At 47.0% G+C, this 27,889-nt stretch overlaps 1 protein-coding gene across 1 annotated transcript in view; it reads left to right on the plus strand.

The window, feature by feature from the left end:
* The first annotated feature begins 731 nt into the window (after positions 1 to 731).
* The window catches only part of rasa2 (RAS p21 protein activator 2), a 46,340-nt gene continuing 19,182 nt past the window's right edge, over positions 732 to 27,889 (plus strand). The window contains exons 1-7 of the mRNA XM_007895013.2: positions 732 to 857; positions 11,247 to 11,364; positions 16,058 to 16,161; positions 17,389 to 17,483; positions 19,775 to 19,851; positions 26,607 to 26,690; positions 27,623 to 27,695. Coding sequence (XP_007893204.1) covers positions 800 to 857; positions 11,247 to 11,364; positions 16,058 to 16,161; positions 17,389 to 17,483; positions 19,775 to 19,851; positions 26,607 to 26,690; positions 27,623 to 27,695 — 609 coding nt within the window. The 5' untranslated portion in view covers positions 732 to 799. The remainder of the gene's footprint in view (positions 858 to 11,246; positions 11,365 to 16,057; positions 16,162 to 17,388; positions 17,484 to 19,774; positions 19,852 to 26,606; positions 26,691 to 27,622; positions 27,696 to 27,889) is intronic.

The following is a 27,889-nucleotide window of genomic DNA, read 5'->3' on the forward strand; positions in this document are numbered from 1 at the left end:
GTAATAAGCTCAGGTAATAAGCCCTTGTTGTTGAGTCAGGCCTGGAGTTGGGTCTTTGTCCAGTTGACCAGACTTTGTGGACAGAGCACGAGCCTCAGTTACAACAGTCACTACAGTTTACAGATATTTTGGGAAGCGCTTTTTGACATGACGAGGCACTATACCAAAAGCAATTATTGTTATTGTTATTATTATTGTAATTCTGGACTTGTGCTGATGCTGCGGTTAATGTAGCCCGGGATAGAACTGAGCTGGGCTTGAGTTGACCTGGGCTTATACTGGGCTGGAGCTGGGCTGGGGGTTGGAGCTGGGCTTGGGGTTGGGTTTGGGGTGGGGTCAGGGCGGGGCTGGGGGCGGAACCAGGAGTGTGGCTGGGGGCGGGGCTGGGGTGGGGCATGGGGGTGGGGCGGGGCTGTGGGCGGGGTCAGGGCGGGGCTGGGCGGGGCTGGGGGCAGGGCGGGGCTGGGGCGGGTCAGGGCGGGGCGGGGGCGGGGCTGGGGCGGGGCAGGCGGGGGCGGGGCGGGGGGGGGGGGGGGGGGGGGGGGGGGGGGGGGGGGGGGCGGGGCGGGGCTGGGGGCGGGGTCAGGGCGGGGGCGGGGCGGGGGGGGGCGGGGGGCGGGGCGGGGCGGGGGCGGGGCGGGGCGGGGGCGGGTCAGGGCGGGGCTGGGGGCGGGGTCAGGGCGGGGGGGCGGGGCGGGGCTGGGGGCGGGGTCAGGGCGGGGTCAGGGCGGGTGGGGGTGAGAGCTGTTGGGGGCGGATGTAGCAGTAGCAGTGCTGGTGGCAGTGGGAGCAGTGAGTTATGGCGGAAGCAGAGGATCGAGTGCTGCGCGTTTTACAGTGTGTCCGCGGCAAAATCTGTGAGTCAAGAGGCGAGAGAGGAGCGCTCAGTGCCCGAGCGGTGCCCAGAGCCGAGCAGAGAGCTGCCCCCCCCCTCCCCCCCCCGGGGGGGACTGGGCTCCAGCCCTGGGGAGGGGAGGGGAGGGGAGGGGGACATGTGCTGAGCCCATTGCTGAGCAGCACTGAACATCAGATGTTCATTGCCCTGTTACTGAGAGAGGAGAGAGCGAGTGTGTGTGTGAGTGTCTGTGTGTGTGTGTCTGTGAGTGTCTGTGTGTGTGTGTGTCTGTGGTGTGTGTCTGTGTGTGAGTGTCTGTGTGTGTGTGTCTGTGGTGTGTGTGTGTGTGTGTGTGTGTCTGTCTGGTGTGTGTGTGTGGATGAATGATGCATAAGTGTGTGAGTGTGTGTGTGTCAAATCAGACAAGAGATTGGAAAGGAGTGAGTGTGAGTGTGAGTGTGCGAGACCGTGCCAGCGGGCGTGTGAACCCGCCCGCCCGCCCGCGCGCGCGGACGTACTCGTGAGCAAGTGAGCAAAGCGAGTGTGCGAACAGTGTAAGAGAGCGGATATTGGCGCCGGCGACTGTGCCAGCGAAGGGCGCGAGCGTGTGATAATGTCCGCCCGCTCCCGAGTCAGCGAGTGCGTGTGAGAGTGCGGTCGAGCGAGTCAATTGCGAGCGTGCAAGGATGTGTCGGGGAGAAAGTGAGTGCGAAAATGCACGTGCGGGTGTGCGTGCGTAAGTAAGCAAGCAAGAGTGTCAATCTGTGTGTCAGTGAGAGAGTAATGTGTGCGGGTGCGTGTGCGGGTGCGTGTGAACAGTCTCTTGGGTCTGATTCTCTGCCTTTCAGTGAAGGTGAACCTGTAAACCTCTCCCCTCTGCTCCGGTGGCTGTTGCCTGTGCGCCCCACCGGAGGGACGTTCACGGGTTAGCTCGGCTCGGGGTGCAGTTTCACGGCACGTTGAAGGCTCCTCGATCACCCGCCCCCGGGGTCGATATGTCGCACTGGAGCACGGCGGTGGGCGAGGACAGCTCATTCAGCCGTGGGGATGGAAAGAGGGAGGAAGGTGGTGGGTGAGGAAAGGCATTACAATGAGCTCACAGTCACGTTCGTACACGAGCAATTAGAAAAGGGCTGACGGTGATGATGGGGGTGGGGGGCAGAGGGGGGTGTTTATTTACCCCTCTCTCTCTATCTAGCCCAGGGTGAGATCAGTAACTCAGCACAGGTTGGATGGATAGAACCTGGGACTTTCCTAAATTGTAGGAATCAGCCTCTTACTGAACCATCAGGGGGAACCTTAGATTTGAAAGTGTAAGCGTGGGATGTCCTCCCGACATGAGTGGAGCATGTATCAATGCAATTTGTTGATGTTGTTGCTGATATTCCGAGTGGTTTTCTAAGTCTCCCGTGAGGACACTCATCGACATTTGTGATGTGTGCCTGCGTTGGTGACGGTGGTGTAATTATAACTTTTTTTGGGTCAACTGGGTGCATGTGGAGACCCATCACCATGCTTAAGAGTTATCCAAATCAGACTCGAGAGCTCCACATATTGCCACCTACAAATTGGCAATTTCCCTGTGTCTTGAATGGAATGCACACTTTCTACTTGGAGAGTATTAGGTGCAAGCTGGGGAGAGCCAAGGCTTTGTGTCCGTTGGGAGTCTGTAGCATATTTGCTCAGAGCACTCGCCTCACAAGCGAGAGGACCGGGGTTAGATTGCTGGGCAGGGTTAAATCTTAGGCAAGTTTCCTTATTCCACACACCTCTATTTACTTAGCAGTAAGTAGGAGCCCGGCTGTTAATCGATTGGCGGATCACTTTCCAGAGGTAATAATCCTTCACTCCCCACCCCCCACACAAACAAAATCTGGTCATTAATAATGACTGTTGGTGGGACATTTCTGTGCGCAATTGGCTGCTGCGTTTTACCCACAGAATATAGTCAATCCACTTTACAACATATTCTGTGAAGCCCTCTGAGATATCTCAATGACATGATAAGGCACTATATCAAATACAAGGATTATTATTAACCAGTTTATTACTAGGAACGCTTTGTGAGTATGAAATATGTGAGGGATTTGCCACCATCCTCCTGCCCACTGAGTGATGGTTCCACCAGTTGAGGGTGCAGAGCTTGAGCAGCAGCTGCTTAACCTCTCTGCGTACCAATCATGGTAGATACCAAGCTCTGGATATATATGAACACGTGTTCACGAATATGGACTCCAGGTAACTCCTTTCAGCACCTGTAGTTCCAAGCCTCAGAGTTTCCTCATCGGCTATTCAATGGACTTCAGTGTAGTGGGAAGACCTTTGCAGCACAGCTTGTGACTTACCAGCCACTTTGATATTCTGGAGGCCCCAGTGCATTGCTTAAAACAAGTTTGCTCAACACAACTGCTTAATCCAGATCCTCATGGTCGGAGCTTTGGTAAATAGACGTGCTGCCATGAAGCAGGCTCTAGAGTGTGACAGTTCAGTGCAGGCCAGAGGCCCTCCCTCGCTACCAGCAGTCGCTTCCCCTTTTAACCCCAAATGCATCTTAACAAATGGGCCAGAGGACTCAACAAATGGACCAAAGGAAATCCCTCCAGTGCACAATGCAGGAGCTTGGATCCATGAAGGAAATCTCTTTGGACATGTGCCGCAAGGTTAACTTGAATTGGGACCTTATTGTCTTTGAAGAGAGATAAGAACAACCAGGGTGCCCTTTGCTCCTTCGCAGCAGGATCCCAAAGAAATTAGTGCAACATGTGGGTTAGTTCATATAAAATGACACGAACGATAATGTTACGAGACCGTTCAAAGTGTGAGGCAATTGAATGCGTCATAAATTGATGCATTTTAAGCATGTGTTGAGAATTGTGTGGTGTAGCATTAACTGAGAATTAATAACCTGGGATCTTATTCCCAGTTCCTTTTTGTTAATACAAAGTATGGGGGTTGGGGGGGGGGAAATGCGGAGGGGGAGGAGAAGCGGTGCGGTAAAAGGTATGACATTTCATAACAGATTGAACGTGGACCTATTATGAAAAGTTGCAAATTTACCCTATGTGAGTTCTGTGAAAGAGTTCGGAGTTAGGTTTAGTAGCAAATGGTTGTCTGGTTTGCAAAGGCTGATCGAAATCCAGCAAGTCTTGTGGGATCATCTGGTTCACTGCCTGTTACATCTGTGCGTGGGCTCGCAACGTACTATACCAGCAGAGGGTAAGCTCGTGAGTGCACAGAAGATTGCCTGTAGCTTGTCTGAGGGTGTTGCACAGTTGTACGAGTCTGTCAATCCCATTAATTCGAGTTTATATTTACACACTACTACGTCTTGTGCATATTCAAAATTGCCTCCCACCTCCCCCCGGGGTATCAGGTTGTGTTTGAGCTACATTCACAGCCATCCACAAATCTGTTCTCTGTTGCTCTGTGGTCTTAGCCACTTTTCTGAATCCATCATGAGTTCGACACAGCGCCTGTTAACATTGAAAGCACTCGACTCAGAATTGGTGTAGTGACGGTATTTTGTGGGCAAAAGCTGCAGCCAGTTAGCGAGCAGCAAGATCCCACAAACAGCCGTGAAGTGAATGAGCAATTTGATGTGGGGTGATGGGGGGGGGGGGCGCAGGGGCACTGGAGACCAGACTTTAACCTCCACCAGAACAGGCAGATGCCTTGGTTTAAGGTCTCGTCTGAATGACGGCACTGCCTGCGCTGCTGCACTGGAATTCAGCAACGATCCATCGCAACTGTCCCCTGAAGTAGATTGTGGTTGTTGTGACACGTGACAGGATGAAGGGGGGCACAGCAGCAGTTACATTGGACGGATCACGTGACCAGAAGGGCTAACGCAGGAGAAGTGCAGCTCAGGGTGACAGGAAGTGAGACCGAGACTTTCACTGCAGATCAAAGGCCGTCAGGTGCATTGTGCTCGGGAATCCTTTTACCCTGAGTCTCGGGTGATGGGGTCATAGCGAAGGAAAATAGGAGAGACGGGCACTGGACCGGCAGGACTGAACCTCCGACTGTGTCCGCAGTGACCACCGGAGCTCCCTCTTGGTCATTGTTTGTCTCCAGTGCTCGCTGCCCCTCACGGTGACCTAACTGGGACATGCGTCATCCAGACCAGCGAGAACTCCGCTCCCACTCCACTGCCGGGCATGTCAGCTCGGAAACTGATCTCGTGGGAGCGGTGTTCTCATAAAGTCAGCAACTGCAATTATAGAGAATTGCGGTTAGGTGTAGTGACTGAATTTGTAGGCAAGAAGCCGTCATGTCCTCCTTCAGGATCCATCTCAAGACCTTCCTTTTGGACTGTGCCATCGGTCATCTTTCGCCCACAGAATACCCAGTCAGTTCACTTTACAATATGTTCTGTGAAGCTCTTTGAGATGTCTCATTGACATGATAAGGCGCAATATCAGATGCAAGGATTCTTATTATTATTCCCTCCTTCACCCGCCTTGCATCCACCCCTCTCTGATCCCAACCCGCAGCTCAGGTATAAACACCTCGTTGTCCAGCACTTCGGGACGTTCTCCTGACGTGAAAAGCGCTGTGTAAATGCAAGTTGTTGTCAGAGCAGAGTTCCCGCTGGCCCTTGTAACCCAGTCACTGTCAGGGCCACACTTTGCAACTGGAATGAATAGCTTCTTTTCTGTCTTAAGTGTTGGGTCTTTAACCGCAATATAATACAGTAAGGAAGCTGCTAGATGCTTCGCTTGCATATTTAAAGAGAAGATTGCCCGAAGCGTAACAGAATTAGGAAATCTGTGTTTTGGTGACGTACACAGTGCAGGAATGGAGATGATCATGACAATCCAACTGGTTAATTTACATACAGGGAGGTCCCACAACCAGCCATGAGTAATTTGACCTGGGGGATTGTTGGTCAGGACACCAGGAGAAACTCCCTTCTCTTTTTGATTCGCATTATGGGATCTTCAATATCCATCTGAATAGTCAGGTGGAACCAATGTTTAAGATCTCACCGAGCACCTCGAGGTAATTTACTGCACTGAGAGCGAGTGAGTGAGTGAGCTCAGGACCTTGTGTGGGGCTCGAACCCACAACCATCTGTTCCCAGAAGCATGCGTGCAGCCAGGTAACACCTGACCTTTTGTCATCTCTATTACGTTCATTTCACCTTAAGCAGCTCAAATATTCTGATTCCCTGGACTGGTTTAAACTACAATCTGCTTAGACTAGTTAATAATAATAATAATAATCCTTGCATTTGATATAGCGCCTGGTCATGTCATTGAGAGAGTCTCAAAGCACTTCACAGAACACATTGTAAAGTGAATTGACTGTATATTTTTGTGGCCGAAATGCAGCACCCAATTGCTCACAGCAGTGTCCCACGAACAGTCAAGGTTTAGTTAAATCTAAACTGTCTGTCCAGCCAACATTCTGCTTTAAAGCCTTTCAATATAACTTGTTCAATGATATTGGTGGTGGGGGTGATGTTTGAAGATTGGATCCCTTGTCCTAAGGTGATGGTGTGGTTGTGATATTCAGTGGATGTAAGATCCTTGCAGAGGGATAGAGAACCTTGTGTATGTGCTCCTCGCTGAGTATTATTGTCCAAGGGTGTATATCCAGAAGCAATGAGCAGCATTGAGTAAAATATTGTGATGTTAACTTAGTAACGTCGGGGCGGGTGGTGTATAAATACATGAATCAGCGTTGGCTGTGGAGTGGGGATGAAGCATCTCAGCTGCATTGACCTTGGGGACTGTACAGTCGTACAGTACAATGATGCCTTATTTGGCATACTTCTGCTAGAGTAAAATAAATCGCTCGGCGCACATCCAGCAAGTGGTTTGGTGCTCGGGCTTTCTGTCCAGGGGCCTCGTGATTAAATGAGTCTCACGTTGCAGTACAAGGCTATAAGGTAAGCCAAGCATGTGAAGATTAAAATAAAAACAGAAGTTGTTGGGAACACTCAGCAGATCAGGCAACATCTATGGAGAGAGGAAAGTGTGTATATTAAGGTTCTTTGTAAGGTTATTGGTGAGCGGCTAGTGATGAGACCACCTTCTGGGGCTGGTGGTCACATCGACAGGATGTCAGTACTGACCCAGACAAAAACCACGAGGCCAAATCAAGCTCGACAATCAGTGACTATGAAAGCACGGGCTATTTATGCTGTGTGAGGTATATTATTGCAGACTATGTGTTCTGTTCCAATGTTACCATTATATTAAATTCTCTCCCCAATTTTTCCTGCCTTCCCTCCCTCCTCCTCAGGCGTTTGACTCAATTTCCATCCACTGTGGTATGGTTTTACAGGTGCCCAGCAGTTCTTATCAATTTTGCTCGCGTGGCTCACATGGTCAGAAGGTTTGTAGGTTCAAGCCCCATGGCTGGACTTAAGCTCATGGTGCAGGCTATCTCTCCGGTGCAGTGCTGGGGAGGGCTGTTTTATTAGAAGTGCTATCCTTTGGATCAGAGGGTGAACTGAGGCCTCATCTGTCTGTTCAGATGGACGCTAAAGATCCATTGATATCATTTGAAGAGAGAAGGGATTATCTCTTGGTGTTCAGATCATTGGTCATTCACTTCATGGCTATTCATGGGACTTTGCTGTGTGCAAATTGGCTGCTGTGTTTATCTACATCTACTACTAGTACTGCTACTACTACTAATAATAATAATCTTTGCATTTCATTTAGTGCCTCATCACATCTAATACACAGTCACTGCACTTAACCTTGAAGCACTTCTACCAGTGCTAGCCTGTAAGACTCTTGTCTTAAAATCTGCAGTACTGTGGAAAATTCTCAAATCTCATGACAAATACGCAGTCACGACCTGGACCAATAGAAGTGCGGACGTAATTTCTCCACAGAATCAGCTACAGATGCCCCCCTCCACTACTCTGCTACTTCTCCCCCACCTCCCCCCACCAGCCCCCACTCCCCATCGCAAAAACAAACCCTCCGCTTCAAGCAAACCCTCTGCTACAAACCTGTACTTATGTCAGCATTGCTTGTGCCTGTTCTCTTTTCATGAAATGCACTTTGCAGGAACTAAACGAATAGCAGTTGGCTGCGTAGAACATAATGGTTTCATATCCTGCCATTTCAAACTCGAACTATCTACTTTTTACAGAGGATTTCCCAACTCTTTGCTTCTCTGCATAATGTTTCGTAACCATCGTGAGTTGGAGGCCTGTGGTGTGTGTGTGTGTGTGTGTGTGCGTATGTGTGAATCGGTCATTCCTGGTGCCTTGCTATCATAGTCACTTGTGTAATCTCAATGACGGTGAAATGATGGTTTAAAATCTCTTCATTACAGCAAGAGCCTGGGTCACCCTGTAGATGCTGAAAGGTCAGGTGCAAAGCTTTGACATTAAGTCTGATTGACGGTGTTTCAGAAAACCTGAGCACCAGAAGCTTTCGAGTTGCTCTGCTTCCTGTGCTTTGACCCACGTTGCAGTTTGTCTGCAGTGAGTGATTCATTGTTTGTCATTCATTTCTTCTACATTTGACATCAGTTACAACCCTGATGCTTGGAGAGATCCTGCTATTGCGACACGCACAGGGATAAACGACACCTCGTGCCCATTATCTTTAACCGTTGCTGTTGCTTCAAAGGAACCCTCTAGGTCCCAGTCCCCTCACATAATGTGAGACAGCAGGGATTGTATGATAAAGCCTTGTTACAGAACCCAGTAAGGTATGACAGTAAGGAGGCCATTTGGCCGATTTTTCCATGTTGGTATTTGATCTTCCAAGAAGGAAGCCATTCATCCTAACCCCAACTCCCTGCTCCTTACCCGTACCCTCTCATATCCTTCCTCTCCATGTGTTTGTCCATTTATTTTTTTTAAAATGCCCCAACTTGACTTTGCTCTAACAGCTACCCTAGGCAAATCATTCCACACCCTGACAACCCTCTGGGAGACAAAGTTCTCCTTTTATTTCCCCTTAGACACAATATTGATTTCACACCCTCTTGTCCTTGAATCCACAACCAGCTGAAAGATTCTTTCATGATGAATTCTCTCCAATCCTTTCATTATCTTAAATGTCTCAAACATATCTCTGATCACAGTGGTCTGTGGGTGTCTGTCTTATTGCAGCTCTGAGCTACACTCCCTGGGCTGTGAGATAGATCCTGGTGAGTGCAGGTTAGTTAATGACGATGGTGCAGTTTGCAACGATGAATTAAACAGATCATCAGCACAATCTTTTAGGGTGTTGGATAAAGTGTGTTCATTTTTCCTGTAGCATTTGGATGCCTTTAGCCTTTTGACGATCAGTAATACGGTCAATCAGTGGGAGTCAGTAACCTGATGCAATGAAGGAATAAGTGCCAACTACTGTATTACAAGTTTTCTCAGTCAAACTGATTAGCAATTCGCAGGTTGACTGTTTGACAGAAGAACGTCTTAATGTGACTCGCAGTTTGGAGAGTGAGGAAGACCAAGGATTGGGATTACTATATTAAACAAAAATAATAATAATTTGGTTACTCAATCCACGACTTTTTGTGGGAGACTTCTGTGCGTAATTGGTTGTTGCGTTTCGCCCACAAAATGTACAGTCGATTCCTTTTACAGTATTTTCTGTGAAGTGCTTTGAAACGTCTCAACAGCATAAGGCGCTCTATCAAATGCAAGGATTATTATGGTTATTATTATTATACCTCCAGGGGAAAGGCAGGCACCAGACTAGGTTTGAGGGGCCAAAGAGCTTCCTCCTGCATTGGAATTGAGGAGAATCATGTAAAAAGGGAGAGAGCCAGGAGCAGAGATTAGAGTAGACAGCTCCAGTTACGTAGGGGGCACTGGCTCCAGTCAAGGAGTCAAGTTCCACTCTGCACGTGGCATGGATCTGCTTGTTAAGGATCCATTGGGTGACCCCAGTGGCTCTGATGATTAAGTCTGAATGCCTGGTAGCTAAAGGCACCACCCATGCAATACTAAGCCATGTAGACCTGAAATTGGCAGGTTTGAACTTATGCCATACCTCTCGTTCCTCTCCTCGTTTATTTTTNCCCCTTCCCACTTCCAAGTTCCAACCAATCCTCGTCCGAAATAATTGGAAATAAAGTCAAACCGAAATGAGAAGTTTGACGAGTTGCAAAAGCTAACGATTTCCTGGAAGAGTTGACTTGAGATTGTTTTCATAATTGACTTTGTTTCTGAAATGAAAGCTCAGGATGTCGGAGGCGCTGGCACCTCACTCGGGTCTGACCTCTTCCTGTGGAACTCCAGGCAGGTGTTTGGAAAGTGCAGACTGTTGTATTTTTTTTCTCTTCATGTGGTGGGTTTAGTCGACGTGATTCATTCACAAAGGCGCAGGGATTCCGTGAACACTCGTGCCCTCGGAGAAGGAAGCTGTTTAGTCAAAGTTGTGTCAATCAATGAGTGGAGACACCTGAGAAAACCCCAAACGCCTCCAACATCTTGTTTCCAAACCTATTGCGGTGTTTTTAGAACAATGTTCTGAAGTGGCTTGTTTTCTTCAAATAGCTGCATAACTATGAATGTCTTATTCAAAGGGAAATACCAGAAGCTTCACGTTGGGTGTGTGGGGTTTATCCTCCAATTTGTCTTGTCTCTCCTTCAGGGTGGTTTTAGCCCCGTAGACGCTCCATGCGATCCTTGATTCCAGAGTCCATAACGGTGTTGCCAGCCCGGGCAAGCAAAATTAGTGGCATGGCCAATGGCTGGAGGGCATCCAGCGTGGGGTGACGAGGTGTCCATCATAATAATAATCCTTGCATTTGATATAGCGCTTTTCACGTCGGGAGGACATCCCAAAGCGCTTCACAGAACACACTGTAAAGTGAATTGACTGTATATTTGTGGGCGAACGCGGCAGCCAATTGCGCACAGCAATGTCCCACAAACAGTCGTAGATTGAAAATGACCGATTTATTATTGTTTTTGGTTTTTGGAGGGATTATTATTAGGCTCTGTGTGGAGTAAGGAAACTTGCCCGAGGTTTCGCACTCTGCCTGGAATTGAACTCGGGTCTCTCGCTTGCAAAGCGAGTGCTCTAACCACTGAGCTACAGGACTCATGCCAAGTCTCCCCCTCACCCCACCCACTACGCGCCCCCTCGGTTAAGTTGGTGGGAAGTTATTTCAACAGGTTTTGCATGTCGCCGCCAATGCTCTCCTTGCTACGGGTGCTGATTACCTTGGTCCTAACTGGACAAGCAGCGAGAAGCTTGCCAGACGGTGCTCTCAATGGCAAGCTACACAGTTTTAGCTGGTTAGGCTCCAGCAGTTAAACCCAATGCACATTCTAGGGTCCCCAAGTCTTGGCTGTGCCTAATACCCTTTGGAATTCGGTATGCAGGGTGTGTCCCTCCAGGCCTGTGTTTTGCCTGTAAAGCTGGTGATTGTATACCCTTATTGCTGGAAGCTGTGTTAACATTCTGTTCTGTGTCTCCAGGTGAAGCAAGGAATCTACCTCCATGTCATGGCCCCAACAAGCTGCGGGATTGTTTCTGTGCAATGAAACTGGACCAAGAGGAATTATTCCGTACACAAGTAGTGGAGAAGTGCTTAAGGTAAGTAACTGTCCTTGGTGAGGCCTGCTCTGGTAAATTAAGCCACTCTGGCCTTCATGTACAGCTTTATAGATGATAATAATACTACTACAATACAGTTTGCATTTATGTCCTACCACTCAGGAGTTCTCAAAGCACTTCAAAGTGCTGCAGGGTTACCCATTGAGCATTTATTATTTTCTTATTTACATTTGACGCGGTGACTTTAATGTAAAAACATCTCAAAGTGCTTCACAGAGTTTTTCTTTAGAGTGTAGTGACTGTGTATTTGTAGGGAGCCAATTTGCGCATAGCAATGTCCCACAGATTGACCTGAAGGGAATGGCTGATTTAATCTGAGACACCAGGAGAAACTCCCTGTTTTGCAGATAGTGTTGTAGCGTAGTGGTTCGCACGATCGCCTCGCAAGCAAGACGACCCGGGTTCGATTCCCGGGCGGGGGGAAACCTTAGGCTGGTTTCCTTACTCCACACTCCTCTGTTTACTCAGCAGTAAGTAGGAGCACGATTGTTCATCAATTGGCAAATCGCTTTCCACGGATAATAATCCCTCAAAAAGAAAACAAAATGCGGTCACTCAACCCATAACTGTTTCTGTGACACTGCTGTGCACAATTGGCTTCTGCGTTTCGTCCACAAAATACAGTCAATCCACTTTACAACGTATTCTGTGAAACACTTTGGGAAGTCTCAACGATGTGATAAGGCGCTATATGAAATGCAAGGATTATTATTATAACCCCGAGGGGGCTGACGGATAGCAGAGGTGGGTAGGATCCTTGTGGACTGTGTATGCTGAGTGGCAGCAAGCAGTCTAAGATTGGTCTTATTTTACACGTTGAATGATCAGCGATGATGACACCCATCTGAGTAAATGCCTGTGCTCACTTTATGATACCATCAGCCAGAAATTCAAATGTTTCTGGTGGATTTAAACTTGAGCACAATATTCCACAAAGGAACAGAGGAGAAAGATCGATTGATTCAAGTGGCATGGTGTCTTCCTTCAGAAGATACAACAGTTCTAAAAGATGAGGTGGCCTGAAAACTATTGCAAAGTTGCTTAGCCGTTAATACTAATAATCTTTGCATTTGATATAGCGCCTTATCACTACATTGAGGCAGTCTCAAAGCGCTTCATAGAATATGGTGTTAAGTGAATTGATTGTTTTTTTTTGTGGGTGAAAACAGCAGCCAATTGTGCACATCAATATATATAATATATATATATCATAGTGGTCTGAATTCACCAGGACATGGATTGGGGAAGATGGGGTAAGCTGTGTGAGATTGGAGTGTGCTGAATTAGGCCACAATTGTGTCTGGTCGTGTCCAAACCAGGACTGTGGTAACCATGATGCAGGAAGAGATAATGAGTGATGTGTAACATAGACTGCACTTCACCACACTGACTCACTGAGAAGAAATCTTACCAAGTGATCTGAGACTGGGTGAATCACAAATGAACCATGAAGGGCAAGATGTTGGTGTATTTAGAATTTGTCGGGTTTAGCACAGGTGACGGTTGTGTAATTTTGAGAAGGAGAAAGCTAAGTGAGACTTTAGAGGAAGTGGTGGGGGGAAGAGGTGAGTGGGGTCTCCTTTCAGCTCAGCTGGCTCCAATGTGATATGCTTGGCAACAGAACATCAGAATCAAGTCAACCCTCTGTGATAGTCTCTAGACCAGTTCCTGAGTCAGGCCGGGCTGCAGTTCTTTAGGGCAACACTGATGATAGACCAGTCTGCATGGCTCGTCAGTAGGACTTGGAAAGGCAGACCAGTCACTGGAGGCAGGAATTCATCCCACTCAGCTCTTGTTACCTGCAAGCCAAAACCCTAATGGGTAGGGTCGGCCTAGCTGTACAAGTAGTGGAAAAGTTTGCCAGAAGCGATATCAATGGCAAGCTATGTGGTTTTAGCTGGTTAGACTCTAACAGTAACCCAACGCACTCTTGCCAACCTGCGCCTAATACTTTCTGGAATTATGTAAGCAGGGTGGGTCCCTCCGGCAGAGAGTGTGCAATCCATTCCAAATATTGAAATTTCCATATGAAGGCGGGATTCATGTTTGGATTGGATACTCTTAAGCACATTGATGGGTTTCCGTATGCTGTGCAGCCTCTGGTAGAAACATTAATGTGTGTAAATTGGTTGCTGCGTCTGCCTAAAAAACACAGTCACTACACTTTACAGGAATTCCGTTTCGGCTTTATATCAAATAACGTAAGGATCCATTGATTGCCTTCTGGCTGACTGTTGAGTGCGTGTCTACAGATAGATGGAATAGATGTCATTTCTATACCGGCAATTCTGACCCCAGCAGCGAAATGACATTTCTGTGCCTCAGATGCAAATCCCAAATCATCAAATGCAAATAACACACCGGGCCTCTGAAATTGCCACTGCGTAAAAGATCAGGATATGTCTGTCTGTGTATAAAGGGTGTCAACCTCCGTTTGATACTGAGAATCCAACTCGTGTCCATACATTCAATCTTGATTTGAAGAGGTTCTATTTTAGTGAAGCACCACACCCAGAGTCACACATCCTGTTCATACCTTGTCTCAGAGCACATCCGATCTACCTCTTAATCTGTTTTGCATAACTTTTCCAGGGGCGAGCGCCATGTGATTTGCCGGGTTAGTAAAAAATGTAAAATGTAAAAAATGTAATCTTCTTGTTGTTGTTAGTAACCTGCTTCGCTCCTTGAGGTTATAATAATCAACCTTACATCTGATACAGCGCCTTTCACTGACACTCCAATACAGCACTGGGAGTGTGTTGTGTTGTTGGAAGTGCCTCCCTTCGGATGAGACTTCAAACCGAGGTCCCATCTGCGTGTCCAGGTAGTGACTAGTTTGTGGAGCTGGACACTGCCCCAACTCTATATCCACCATTGGTGGCCAAGCCCTCAGCCATTAGGTCCCCACCCTCTGTAACAAGGACTCTTGGTCTTGCCCCCTCTCTTATTTGCCTTCAAAAGACCCTAAAAACAGTGCCTCCAGTCACCTCGCCTATATCCCAGCTCAGCTTCACACTTCACTATTATTCAGCACTCAGAAGCGCTTCCCCGAAGTGCTACGTAAACATAAATTGTTGGCGCTTTCTGGGGCTCTTTGAATGATGATATGGGGAAGAGAAGCTCACACGTTGTGCAGAAAGCAACAAATCAACTGTGACCAGACCACAGGCTGTGTCACTGTGATGTAATGCGAGCGTTTGCGTGCATAACTGTGGGAACACATTGAGTTCAAAGTCTGAAGGAAGTGACATGCTTGACTGATTATTCGAGGGTGGGGGATGGGTGAATCCTTGCCCCTCAACAGTTTGCAAAGTGTCCTTTTAATGAATCATTTCAAGTGGCTGCGTGAGGTGCTACCTAAATGCAAATTGTTGTTGTAATAATCCTTATATTTGATACAGTGCCTTTCGCGTCTGGAGGACTACTCAAAAAGCTTCACAGGATTTACTGTAAAGTGTAGTGACTGTGTATTCTGTAGGCGAATGCTTGACTTTAATACCATAGGATACACTGGCTTTAGTGATGTAGAGTAATGCAGAATACGACGACGACAATTTGCCTTTTATATGAGGACAAACAGCTTTATAAGGCGAGCCGGGAAGGCGATAGGGCAAGATGTCAAAGAGGTGGCTTTCAAAATAATAATAATCCTTTCATTTCATATAACTCCTGATCTCATCTTTGAGACGTTTCAAAGCACCTCACAGAATATACAGTAAAGGAGATTGACTGTGTATCTGGGTTTTGAAAGCAGTGAGGGAGGGTGTGCGGAGGAGGGAGTGAAGATTAAATTCTGTTCGAGTTTAAAGTGCGGCCAGTTTTACACCAGTGAAGGGAAGGATGTTTCCCAATCGCATTAGGTGTATGATTGTTAGCTATAGGTGTGCCTTGCTACACTGCAATAACTGCCCAGACTTGGTATCAGCTACAGCACTCAGTGTCTGGACTCTTGGCTTTAAGACCAGAGTTCAAAGCATGGTCTCAACACACAGCCCTTTCTGGTCAAAGAGAAAAGACAAGGAAGTTTCTCTCGGTTTCCAGGCGAACAATCCCCCAGATAATAATAAAAAAAATTGACACACATTCCATGGCTGTTTGTGGGACATTGCTGTGTGCAAATAATAAGAAGAAACCTTGCATTTGATAAAGCGGCTTGTCATGTCTTTGAGACGTCTCAAAGCGCTTCACAGATTATACTGTAAAGGGGATTGGCTGTGTATTTTGTGGGCGAAACGCAGCAACCAACTGCCACAGCTGTGTCGCGGTTTAAATGACTGCATTGTTTTTAAGAAATTATTACCCACAGAAAGCGGTCTGCAAATCGACTAATAGCCGGGTTCCTACTTACTTACTGCTACAGAGGCACGTAGAGTTAAGGATACTTAACTGAAGTTTCGCTCTGCCCGGGAATCAAACCTGGGATCTCTCGCTTTCGAGGCTAGTGCGCTAACAACTACGCAACAAGACTCCACGAGTCGCCTCCTGCAAAATACAGAGTCACACTTTACAGAATATCCTATGAGGCGCTTTGCGATGTCCTCCAGAAGTGAAAGGCGCAATATTAACTGAAAGTGTTATTATTGTTTATGATAAATTGGTGTGATTTCACCGGTTGGTGGCTAAGCCACACAACCTCAATTAACCTTTTCTCCAAACTCCCTTCTCTTTGCAGCCCCTTTTATGGCGAAGATTTTTATTTTGAAATTCCAAGATGTTTCCAGTACCTCTCCTTCTATATTTATGATAAGAGTTTTTTTCAAAAGGATATCCCTTTCGGTAAGTTTTTTTTTCCCCTGCATAACTGGTACAATTTAGTGTGAACCGTATGTATTTTATAATGCGTGTCGATTATATCATATACAGTGAAACCCCTTTACAAAGCCCTTTATAACATGGATTCACTTTCCAAAATGTTAGCTCCAGACCTGTCTTAAGTTTCTGTCTAATCTTAAATTTTACATTAACGGTCTTAAGGCTCATGACTGAGGAATTTCAGTGTCTCTTGTCCCTCCAGACCTGGCCCTGCCAGTCTCATTATATCACAGACCGCAAGCTACAATATAATGAGCTCAGTTTGCTATCCCATTCCCCCAGGGTACAATCATTCTCTGATTGCTTCAGACATGCTAAGTTAGATCAGAAATGAGCCCTCTTTCAGAGCCTGTGTGTGTCTGGCTTTCCTTGATGTGTTTCCGCCACAGATGCTCTGAACTCGTCTTAGCTATTAGATCGGAGCCACCTATATGAAACAAGGCTTGTCCTTGATATGGGATAAAATCAGATCCAGATCAATTGGGGCGTTCCAAAGGTTGATTGGTAGCTAGATTCTTGGGAATCTAATCTTGGGAAGCTAAGAATTCATAGATTAGAGCCATAGACATTTACAGCACAGAAGAAGGCCTGTCAGCCCATTGTATCTGTGTCAGTATTTTGAAAGAGCATCTCTTTCCGTCCCATAGCATGCTTTGGGGAACTGCTGGAGATTAACGTGCTATAATCACAATTACATAACCTCCTGATAATTCAATGCTGTCTTAATTTGGCACTACCGCTTAAATCATGTTGTCAATATCCCAGCCGGATTTATTTATTATTGATACGTATGTCTAACTTACTACTCCAGATACACATCACTTTTTGCTTGTGTGTGGATTATTTTCTATGCAGTGGAACCTCTTTCTAAAGCACTTCATTATAACATGGATTTGCTTTCCAAAATGTGAGCTCCAGCTCTGTCTAAATTTCTGCATCATCTTTAATTTTACATTAATGGTTTTAAAGCGTAAGACTGAGGAAGTTTAGTCCCTTCAGCCCCAGCCCGGTGAGTTATGAGGAGTTTACTGTGGTTTGCATTCAGAGCACTGGGCTCTAGGGCAGCCCTCGTCGGGGCAGGGAGCAGGTTGTGCGATCTCCATGGCAGAGGGAAGGAAGTAGCTGGTATAAATGGGTTTCCCAGCAGATGTCCTCTCAGTTGTCTCACCGCCTGTATCTTCGCTGCTGTAGGTAAAGTCTCCATTAGGAAGGAGGATCTGTGTCAATACAACTGTAAAGACAACTGGCTGGCACTGCACCCTGTGGATGCCAACTCCGAGGTTCAGGTAAACGTTTCTCCTATTCTCTTCCTCTGCGCTCACTAGACAAAGTCTGGGATTTATAAACCGAGCAAACTTTTACTACATTCCTACAGAGGTCTCCAGGCCCAATCTTCCACTCCTGGGCCCACAGCTCCTCGAGCACGTCTGTGCCACGCAGGACAGATGCTGAGGAAGGGAGAAAGGGGAGGAAGGGGCAACTAAAGAAGTAGGTCTTAAGGGGGATTTAAAGATAGATGAAGAGGTGCTGAGGCAGAGGGATTAAAGCAGGGAATAACATGAATCAGTGGATTAGAGCCTCAGGGATTTACCACATAGAAGAAAGCCATTCACCCCATTGAGAGATTCGCATCTTTAGGCACAGGCCGACATGGGCCCACGCACAGACAGAAACAATCCACACACACAGGCTGACACTTGCACACACACAACAGCAATTTGCATCTACACACAGATGGATATGTGCATGCACACATGCGTATCCTAATGAGCGTGAGCACTGGCTTCACACACACACACACACACACACCACACACACAGACAGACATGCACACGAGAGTCATGGTTTATCATATCTCATGACCCACATCACTGAGCTTCACAGCAAACTGCAGCTCAAGTGTGACTGAGTGCAGATTATCATCAGGAAGTTAGCTGCTGCTGGGGGAGCATCGCTGTGTTTGTGTATCATCCTCACTAGCTTTGTTTGGCTGGGATGACTTCTGATAGCAGCTCCCCCGCAGCTCCCCCTGGTCACGGCGTTTCCCATGTTTGACCTTGTTTGCTGGGCTCAGCAGCACTTGTGAGTGTGAGCGCTCAGGCTGTTTGTGTGTATTGTGTGGGGGGGAGGAACACACATGGACCACCCCAAACAGACAGCTGTGGATCTTTTACCCCATTCCTCCGGCACAGCTGGTTCTAGAGACTAGACAACCTTATCTCTGGGTACCGCTGATAATGGAGCAGTCATTACTAGGCGGTGATCACCCAGCAGTGATACCAAGCGTTAGCTGCCGTCGGTAATTCAACCCCCTCCCCCCACCTCCCTGAGTGACTGACCCCGAGATGTCCTTCCCATCATCACTGCTGCCTGTACCGTTGCCATGATAACCACAGCTCCTGGTTCACTTGAGTGTGGAATGACGCTGCAGCACATTATGGCTACTGTAAAGGAAGCGTCAGTGACTCTACTGTAGCCCTTGGCTCTGTACCATCCATGTCGCTGTGTCAAGCTCACAGTCTATGCTGCAGGAGCACTGCATTGTCAGAGATGCCTTCCTTCAGATGAGACGTTAAACTGAGATTCTATCTGCCTGTTCAGATGAATGTTAAAGATGCTATGGCACCACTCGAAAAAAGAAAGGAGTTTCTCTCTCCCCGTGTCCTGGCCAACAATCCCCCAGATAAAACTGCTCATTTAATTCACAGCTGCTTAGGTGGGGAGAGGCTGGCATGTTGCAAATTGCCTGCTGCGTGCGCCTACAAATTACACAGTCACTCCAGTTTACAGTGAATCCTGTGTAGCGCTTTGAGACCCATCCTACTTGGGGCCCTGTATCAAGTGCAAGGATTATTTTTTCAAAACACTGCGGTGGGTAAAGACCACTGAGGTATGTGATGCTGCAGCCGCTAACATATTACATCCTGAGCCTCTTTTACTTTGTGTCCACATCCTGTTCAGTCTCATTTCTTCGTGACCTTTTGCATTATACTGTGTGAGTTTGGTCAAGGGTTGTGTGTGCGTGTGCTCCTTTCAGGCAAGAGGACCCAAGTTCGATTCCCGGTGGGTGAAACCTTAGGCAAATTTCCTTACTCCACACGCCTCTGTTCACCTAGCACTAAGTATGAACCCGGTTGTTAGTCTATTGGCGGATTTCTTTCCAGGGGCAATAATCCCTCCAAAAGAAAAAAAAAATTGGTCACTCAATCCATGGCTGTTTGTGGGACAGTGCTGTGCGCAATTGGCTGCCGCGTTTTGATTTACAACAAGACAACAAGATTACATTTGTATAGCACCTTTCAGGTCGGGAGGACATCCCAAGACGTCCCAAGATTTAACGTCTTAACGAGAAAGGTGGCATCTCCAACAGTGCAGTGCTGACCCAGCACTGCACTGGAAGTGTCACCCTGGTCCGTGAGTTCAAAGTCCCAAAGTGGGACTTGAACCTGCAAAGTCTTAACTGAGAAGCGAGAGTGTTACACCTGAGCCAGGCTGTTGCCAACAAGTGAAGCATTGTGTTATCTGGCTCCCTGCTCTGCACTGCTGTAATTAACTTCCTCCGCTTTGTTGCAAACAGGGCAAAGTTCACCTGGAATTAAAACTCAATGAACTGATAACAGATCAGGGAACCACATGCCAGCAGGTAATGGTGCGGTAAGTACAGAGCCCTAACCTGACCATTCCTAAGTTGTCACTTCCCTTGTGTTGTAAAGAGCAGGAAGGGAGCAGTGATGCAATGGGTCGTCCCATTGAGCTGCTCCTTTCAGTCCTTTTTGTGTAGCAACAGTTAACCTTCTGCAAGAAAAATAGGAACTGTCTTCCTGACGTACGATTTCAAACTGTGGGTACATCCTTCCTTCGGATGAGACCTTAAACCCATCTGCCAGTTCAGGTGGCTGTTACAGATCTATTCCGAATGACGGCAACTCCAGCAATGCAAGGACTGGACTGGAGCATCAGTCTTGACTGTAAGTTCAAAGTCTCGCATTGGGCACTTGAAGCCACCACCTTCTGACTCTGAGGCAAGACTGCCAGCAACTGAGCAGGGCTAACTCACAGCATTGATCATCATTGGTGTCAGAGAGTAGTGGTGCAGTGGTGTATGGAAGTGTAAAGCACTATCTATCGTGTGGTTTTGACTAACACAGGTTCCTTGGTATTTATTTTTAACAACAGTGTGATTTATGTATGTGAAACGGTCAGACTGTTGTAAACTCCTGATGACTCGTGACTCCGGGGGGCAAAGGGCTCAGGGACGAGTTAGGCATATGTATAAATAACAACAACTTGCATTTATATAGTGCCCCTCACGCAGGGTAGCATCCCAGAGCGCTATAAACAAATGGAGCCAGAACATTGACAGCACGATAACTTAAATGGTCATGACAATTCTGTATTGAATTCCTCTGTGTTATTTTCCCCCTTTTCCCTTGGACTGAAGACATGAGTCCCTTTATTTCCTGTCCACTTGTCTCGGTAACTTTCTGGCCTGGAAGTGTCAGCCTGGGTCGATCGCCCCCACGCTCTCTCCATCTGCCCAATTCCCTCGTGGCAGTTTATTAGGGGCTGTTCTCAGCCTTTAGCTCCTGTAAAGCCACTTCCTGTGACACTCAGATGCTGCAGAGCGCAACCCAATAGCCGACCGACTTCAGCTGCTGAATAGGAAGGAAATGGTTGGGCTGTGTTCTCTGTGTGCTGTTGGGCCGTCCTCCCAATGAGAAAGCCGCTGTGTAAATGTGTATCGTGCTCGTGCTCTCTGTCCTACTTGTAACGAGAGGTGTTAAGCAGAGCATTACGCATGCTGTTGCTGTGGTTATGGTGCACTCAAAAAAAACAGCTGTTCTCTCCCAAGTGCTGCCCCCCTGCTTAGACCCATCCATCCAACCCCACCCCCCCTCACACTCACACATCCATTCCCCCACACATAGATACATATCCATCAACTCACTCATACACACACGCATGCATACATTACCCTCATACACATACCGGGCAAGGTGTTCCTAGCTGGACAAGCATCGGGAAAGCTTTCCGCATAGTGCTATCAATGGCAAGTTGTGTGGTTTCAGCTGGTTAGACTCCAAAAGTTATCCCACCCCACATTCTGGGGTCCCCAAGCCTTGGCTCTCGCCAACCTGCGCCTAATGCTTACCAGAATTGGGTAAGCAGGATGCATCCCTCCAGGGAGAGAGTGCACATTCCAATAAATATCTCTGGAATTTCCATGTGTTGGTGGGATGTGTGGAACTTTGTTTGGTTTGGATACTCTTAAGCATGGTGGTGGGTTTCGGCAGACAAAAAAAATACTCTTGAACCAATTAATGCCGCTGGCTTTGTTGGAAACCTATTTTATAACAAGAATCCTTGCGTTTGACACAGCGCCTTGTCAACTCCTGTCAAGATTTGACTGTGTATTTGTAGGCAAACGTGGCGACAATTTTGCACATAGCAAAGCCCCACACACTGCCATGAAATCAACGACCCATTTATTTAGAGATTGTTGGCCAGAACTTATTTCAGGTTCCTATGGGAACTGGAGCTCATAGCCCAAGCTGATGCTGTAAGTTTGTATGAACCACGCCAGATAAATTACTCATTCACCGCATGGCTGTTTGTGGGAACCTTGCTTGATACAAAATGCGTTTGCCTAACTCCAAAAAGTCAGTAATTACACTAAACTAGAGCGCTGCGAGATGTTTCAAAGTGATAAGGTGCTATATATATATATAAAAATGTTCATTCATTCATTTATGCTGTCAAAGCATTTGAGTCATCACCATAAGTTGCCACAACGGTTTGCAAACTGCAATTGATACTATGACTGGGAAGTGTGTTTTTTTTAAATCGTTGGCACTTTGCAATGTCTCCGTCAAGCATTAGCTTCAAAAAGTGGGTTGTGGTGCCCGGCTGTTGTCTGGAGTGAGGTTATCCTTTGCAATGAAGTTGCATTGAAATGAAAATCGACTCGCTACTTGTATATCGTGAGACTCTCTTTCTGGTTGCTTAACAGTGGAGATAAGCGACTTCCTGTCAGAGAAGGGTTAGCAACATCAGCACGGTTTATTGTAACAGAAATTGAGCCTCACAACCACTGAGACATTCGGACGTTACCAATGGAACCAGTCTGCATTATTCAGGGATTCATCAGTGTGACAAGCATCGATTGCTGTGAATGCAAGATAACAAAACGTTTTTTTAAGCCAATGATCAATGAGCTTTGTTGTTTTGGGCATATTTTATGTATGTATGGCTCGGAGTCAGGCTCCGCCGCTGTTAAGCGCTCTGAGACGCTACCCTGCGTGGAGGGCACTATATAAGTGCAAGTTGTTGTATGGATACTACCTTAGCCAGTTCTGTCCCATTTGTAAAGCCTCCTAATTTTGCTTGCTGTGAGCAGTGCCTTGTATGCATCTGCATTTGAACTTCAGTGATCAGCCCAGCAGCACAGGTACCACGAGCAGGAAGCGGGTCAGTCATTGGGGAAGTGTACAGGCTAGCACAGGTCCACAGTACCTAGTAATCATAATAATCTTTACATTTGATATAGCGCCTTTCACATCAGGAGGATATCTCAAAGGCCTCCACATGATATTCTCTAAAGCGCAGGCGAATGCAGCCAATTTGCACACAGCAACGTCACACAAGCAGCCATGAGGTGAATGAATAGATTTGGGGGATTGTTGGTCAGGACACCGGGAGAAACTTGCCTTTTCCAATAGTGCCATTGGATTATTAACATCCGCCTGGACAGATAAACTGGGCCTCATTTAAGAGCCCTGTAGCTCAGGCGTTAGAGCACTCGCCTTGTAAGTGAGAGACCTGGGCTCGATTCCCGGCAGGGAGAAATCTTGAGCAAGTTTCCTTACTCCACACGACCGATAATAATCTCTCAAGAAAAAAAACAATAGTAATTTGGTCACTCAATCCACGACTGTTTGTGGAACACTGCTGTGCACAATTGGCTGCCGCGTTTCGCCCACAAAATATACAGTCAATTCACTTTACAGTGTATTCTGTGAAGTGCTTTGAGACGCTTTGATACACTGTAAGATGACTGATGCAAAACTGGGTCATGTTATAATGGGGTGGTCCTGCAATAGTGCAGTCATGTTTTTAAAGGAAGCTAATTATCTGTTGAGACAGTGCCACAACTTGTGCCCTGTCTCAGAGCGCTTAGCAGTGGCAGAGCCTGACACCGAGCGGGGGGAAGGGTGGAGGTGTCCATAGGCACGGTCGAAGAGGAAGGTCTTCAGGTTTGATCTGAAAAAGGGGAAGGAGAGGGCAAGCGGAGGGTTGAGGGAGAGAGTTCCAGCGTAATGGCTGGAAGCACAGTCCCTGATGGTGGAGCGGAGAGGATGAGGGACATACAGGAGGCTAGAGCCAGACGAGCGGAGGGAACGAGTAGTGGAGTGGGGAATAAGCACGTCAGAGAGGTAGGGAGGTGTCAGGGCATGAAGGGATTTGTAGAGTGAGATTCTTGGAAGTTGATCCGTTCTGTGATGGGGAGCCAGTGGAGCCTGGCGAGGACTGGTGTGATGGGTGGGGGTGATGGGGGTGTGAAATTTAGAGCAGGGGAGTGTACGGGCGGTGGAATTTTGGAGCAGTTGGATTATGTGGATAGTGGAGCTGGGGAGACCGGCGAGGAGGGAATTGGAATAGTCAAAGTGGGAGGGACGAAGGCAAAAGGAGTAAATGTGGTCCGATATTGGCACACAATAGTCTGAGGACATCCTTGGGGAGGAGAAGGGAGAGCCAGCGAGATGGAGGCCGTTCACAAATCCAAGGCCACTTGTAATTTTTTGTTTTTGTTCGTTCCAATGCTAGAGACTTCCTTTTGGCCTCACCTCGATGAGGAAGTCAAAACCGTGAAAGGATGTTTGCAAAATTCATTGACAAAAAAGTCACCCGAGCCGGTTACCACAGAGTGCGCGCAGTGATGAGCATCCGTCTGCTCTGGGTGTCATTCTGGTCAGCATTTCCTTTCAAAAAACCGCAGCGCTGTCAAAGGCGCCAGCTCTGACTTGCTTTTATGAAGTGTCCGTGTCAGTACCTCATCCTGCCCCCTCCCCTCTCCCCTCTTCCCCCCTCACCACATCAATATGCCCTGCCAGAGACTCAGATGCAGACCAAGGCATTTGACTGGCAATTTAACATGCGATTGGTTTGCTGAGAAACGTCGGTCTCAGTCTCCAGAGCTCTACAACTTTTTTGCTTACTGTTTTGCTTATCCTGCCTTTTTATACTGATTGAGAAATCGAATGAAGGATCAAGGGTCATGGTTCAGGGACTCTATCTAAAGTCTTGCAAAAATAGTAAAGAGGAGATAAATGAGGAAGTACAGATGACAGGGCAGCACGCCTGTGTATTAACAACCTGCCGATTTGCAGGAGAAATGTAAAAGGGAGGGAGTGGGGGGGTGGTGGGGAAAGCCAGGATAATGGGGCCAAATGAATTGCTCTTCCAGAGAGCCAGCAGGTGAACAATAGGCCAGATGGTCTCTGCTGTGATGTAGGTTTCTCTGGTTCCAGACGTTTAAAATCATGACGTCTGGAAACCACAAAAAAAATGACTTGAGATCTAATGGCCCCCACCGTCTCTTACACCAACTCTCTCCAATCTCCTGCTCATTCTAAGTGTTGCCAGGGGGGCCGCTGTTAGATCAGCTCCTGGCTGTCGGGGAATCTGTCTCGACCGAGACTCTGCTTACCTGGGCCAGGGTTGAAACTGGTCTCCTCTCCACTCGTCAATATTGGAGACTGCTCAACTCTTGTTAGCTCTCCCCTCACCCCTCTCCCCGTCCACAAAGATAGTCACGTCTGTCATCGTTCATCACAGCTAAAGACTGGGGAAACATAGGGTTTGCGTATGTCAGCCCTGTGTGAAACAAATAAGTTGTATTCTTTTGACAGTCCCTCGTCACCTCTTGTGACTTTTACGTCAGCCATTTTGCTCACCCCAAGCACCCGCAAATCACTACCGGGAGATGAATTATAAATTTATTTGGAGGAATATTGGCCAAGAGAAACTTTCTTGTTCCGGTGAATTGTGTCTTTTTTGGGGGGTCAGTTGGATGCAGACACATGCAGAAATCCATCACTGTATTTAAACATATCCAAACCAAACTGAGAATTCCATGCGTCCCACCTACACATGGAAATCCCAGAGATAGATTGTTGGAATGGAATCCTCCCTAGAGGGATGCATCCTGCTTACCTAATTCCGGAAAGTATTCGGCACAGGTTGGCAAGAGCCAAGGCTTGGGGACCCCAGAGTGTGCGTTGAGGTAACTGCTGGAGTCTAACCAGCTAAAATTGATAGCTTGGCATTGATAGCACTGTCTGGCAAGCTTTCCCGCTGCTTGTCCAGATAGGAACACTCTACCCTTTAGGGCTTTGGCTCGCAGGGTTAACAGCACCTGAGTAGGAAAATTGTGTCACAGGATTGTTAACATACAGGCAGTCAGGACCTTGTTTTTATCATTTCGTCCAACAGCACAGGGCAAAGTGTACCCCCACCACCCCCCACTCCATTACTGTGCCAGTCAAGACCATGAGCTCCCACTTGGGCCTTAATCCACAATCTTTTGACTTAGAGGTGAGAGTGCATCCGACTGAGTGAAGCTGACACTCGTTTACTTTGTTTTTTTTTGTTAACATGATCCGTTTCCCATTAGTTGCTGTTGCATTACTCATTTCCCGTGTTAACACGGTTTCACTCTCAACTTTTCTGATACCACGTGCAGCTTAACCTCATGACAAAGCAAAAGTACAACACATCACACCATGAATGGCCATCGCTTGAGGTGGATCAGCGACAAGCCACTTTGCGCAATGTTGCTGCGTGGAAATTTGCTGCCACGTTCGCCCAAATAAACACAAGTTCACACCGGTATCTCCTGTGAAGCACTTTGAGACGTCTCGATGACGTGATGAGGCGCTGTATCAAATCACAAGAATTGTTGTTATAAAGATTATTATTGTGCTTGACGTGCGGTTTGGGTGAAATCTCTCAATCGTGAAAGACGCTGAAAAAAACAAAGCAAACTACCTCAAATAACCTCTTGGCTGCAGCTTTCAGAAAGCTCCCTTTATGAGCTGGTTTCTGTACAGCAGCAATATCACAACTGCACCTGCAGTCTTAGACGTCCACGGCATTGCTGACACTTTGCTGATGGCAACTGGTTAAGAAATCTATGTTTAGAACCTTCAGAAATGCGTATGTGACACGGCAGCAACTGAGACCCTTGCAGGCTCAAAGGGTTGACTGGTCTCAGTTTGGACTCAAACATCCTGTGCATCTATATGAATAATACAATAAACCTTTGAAATGTCTGAGAGGGTTTCACAGAGTTTCCTGTAAAGTGCAGTAGCTGCGTGTTTTGTGGATGAGCCTTCTTCTTTCAATTTCAGAATAATCGAGTGCCAGGGGCTGCCTCTCGACAATGGGCAGAACTGTGATCCTTATGCCACTGTCTCTCTGGTCGGGCCAAATAGGTACAGTATTTGCTCCTCTTGACAGCATGTTTCTCTTCTGAATTCTTAAGTTTTTTTTTAAGAAGTTTTTTTTTTAAGTCTGTGTCCCGGTGATGTTTCACGCTACCTCACTCAAGTGTCCGTTTTTACAGTCTGAGCCTAGACATCGTGATTTAGTGGGCAGTTTGACGGAGGAGATCACAAGACCAGAAAAAAGCATCGCTGTTCATCAGGCCTGGCCCAACGTTTTTTTTTAAAAATAAGACACGAGTTTATCTCTCATGTCCTCGAATCCATTTCATCACCAAATTGTAATAATCCCTGCATCTGATATACTCCCTTCTCAGATCGAAAAGTTTCTTAAGTACTTCATAGATTTTTTTATGAAGGGTGGTGACTGTGTATTTGAAGGTAAACCGAACACCTGATTTGTGCATAGCAATGTCCCACAAACAGCCATGAAGTGTATGACCAATTTGCTGGAAGAATTCGCCGGCCCGAACACCCAGATAAACTCCTTTCTATATTCAAATAGTGCCAAGGGGTCTTTAACCTGTATTCCTCGATTTCATTGCACCTCCGACAATTCAGCACTCCCCCGTTACTGCACTGGAATGTCAGTCTGGGCTGTGAGCTCAAATTTCCCAACATGAGATTTGTACCCAGAACCTTCTGACTCAGAGGTGAGAGTGCTGTCAACTGAGCCAGGCTGTCTCATAGTTCTCTAATTCCCTCGTAAATGTGCTGATGCAATCTGCCTCTTTGAGTAAATCCATTTCACATCATCACTGCTCTGTGTGTAGTGTAACCTGAACTGTTTGTTCACCAGCTTATTTGTCCCAGTGAACTCTTGCCCTGAAGTTACCAGAGTAACTTGTTGCTGAGGGCTGAGTTCCAGGTTTCTCCTCAAGGTTCCTGGTCTATTAATGTTTTGCTTGTCCTTGTCGCTTCAGGTTTGATCAAAAAAGGACCAAAGTGAAGAAGAAAACGAGTGACCCACAATTTGATGAAACCTTCTATTTTGAGGTAACAATCTTTTCCTAAGGCGTTTTGGAGTGAATTTCTGTCGTAGATACGTAGGGGTTCCAAAGACTCCTTGTGAAAGAAGACCAGGAGAGACTGGGAAAAGTACCCATGTAGAAATGGGGATTATTAATTTGATAACTGTAGTCCATATCACGCTCCAGTTAACTGTAGAGCGGGACTTAGCACGTCCTTCA

The sequence above is a fragment of the Callorhinchus milii genome, unplaced genomic scaffold (genome assembly GCF_018977255.1).
Source record: "Callorhinchus milii isolate IMCB2004 unplaced genomic scaffold, IMCB_Cmil_1.0 Scaffold11, whole genome shotgun sequence".
NCBI classification, from domain to species: Eukaryota; Metazoa; Chordata; class Chondrichthyes; order Chimaeriformes; family Callorhinchidae; genus Callorhinchus; species Callorhinchus milii.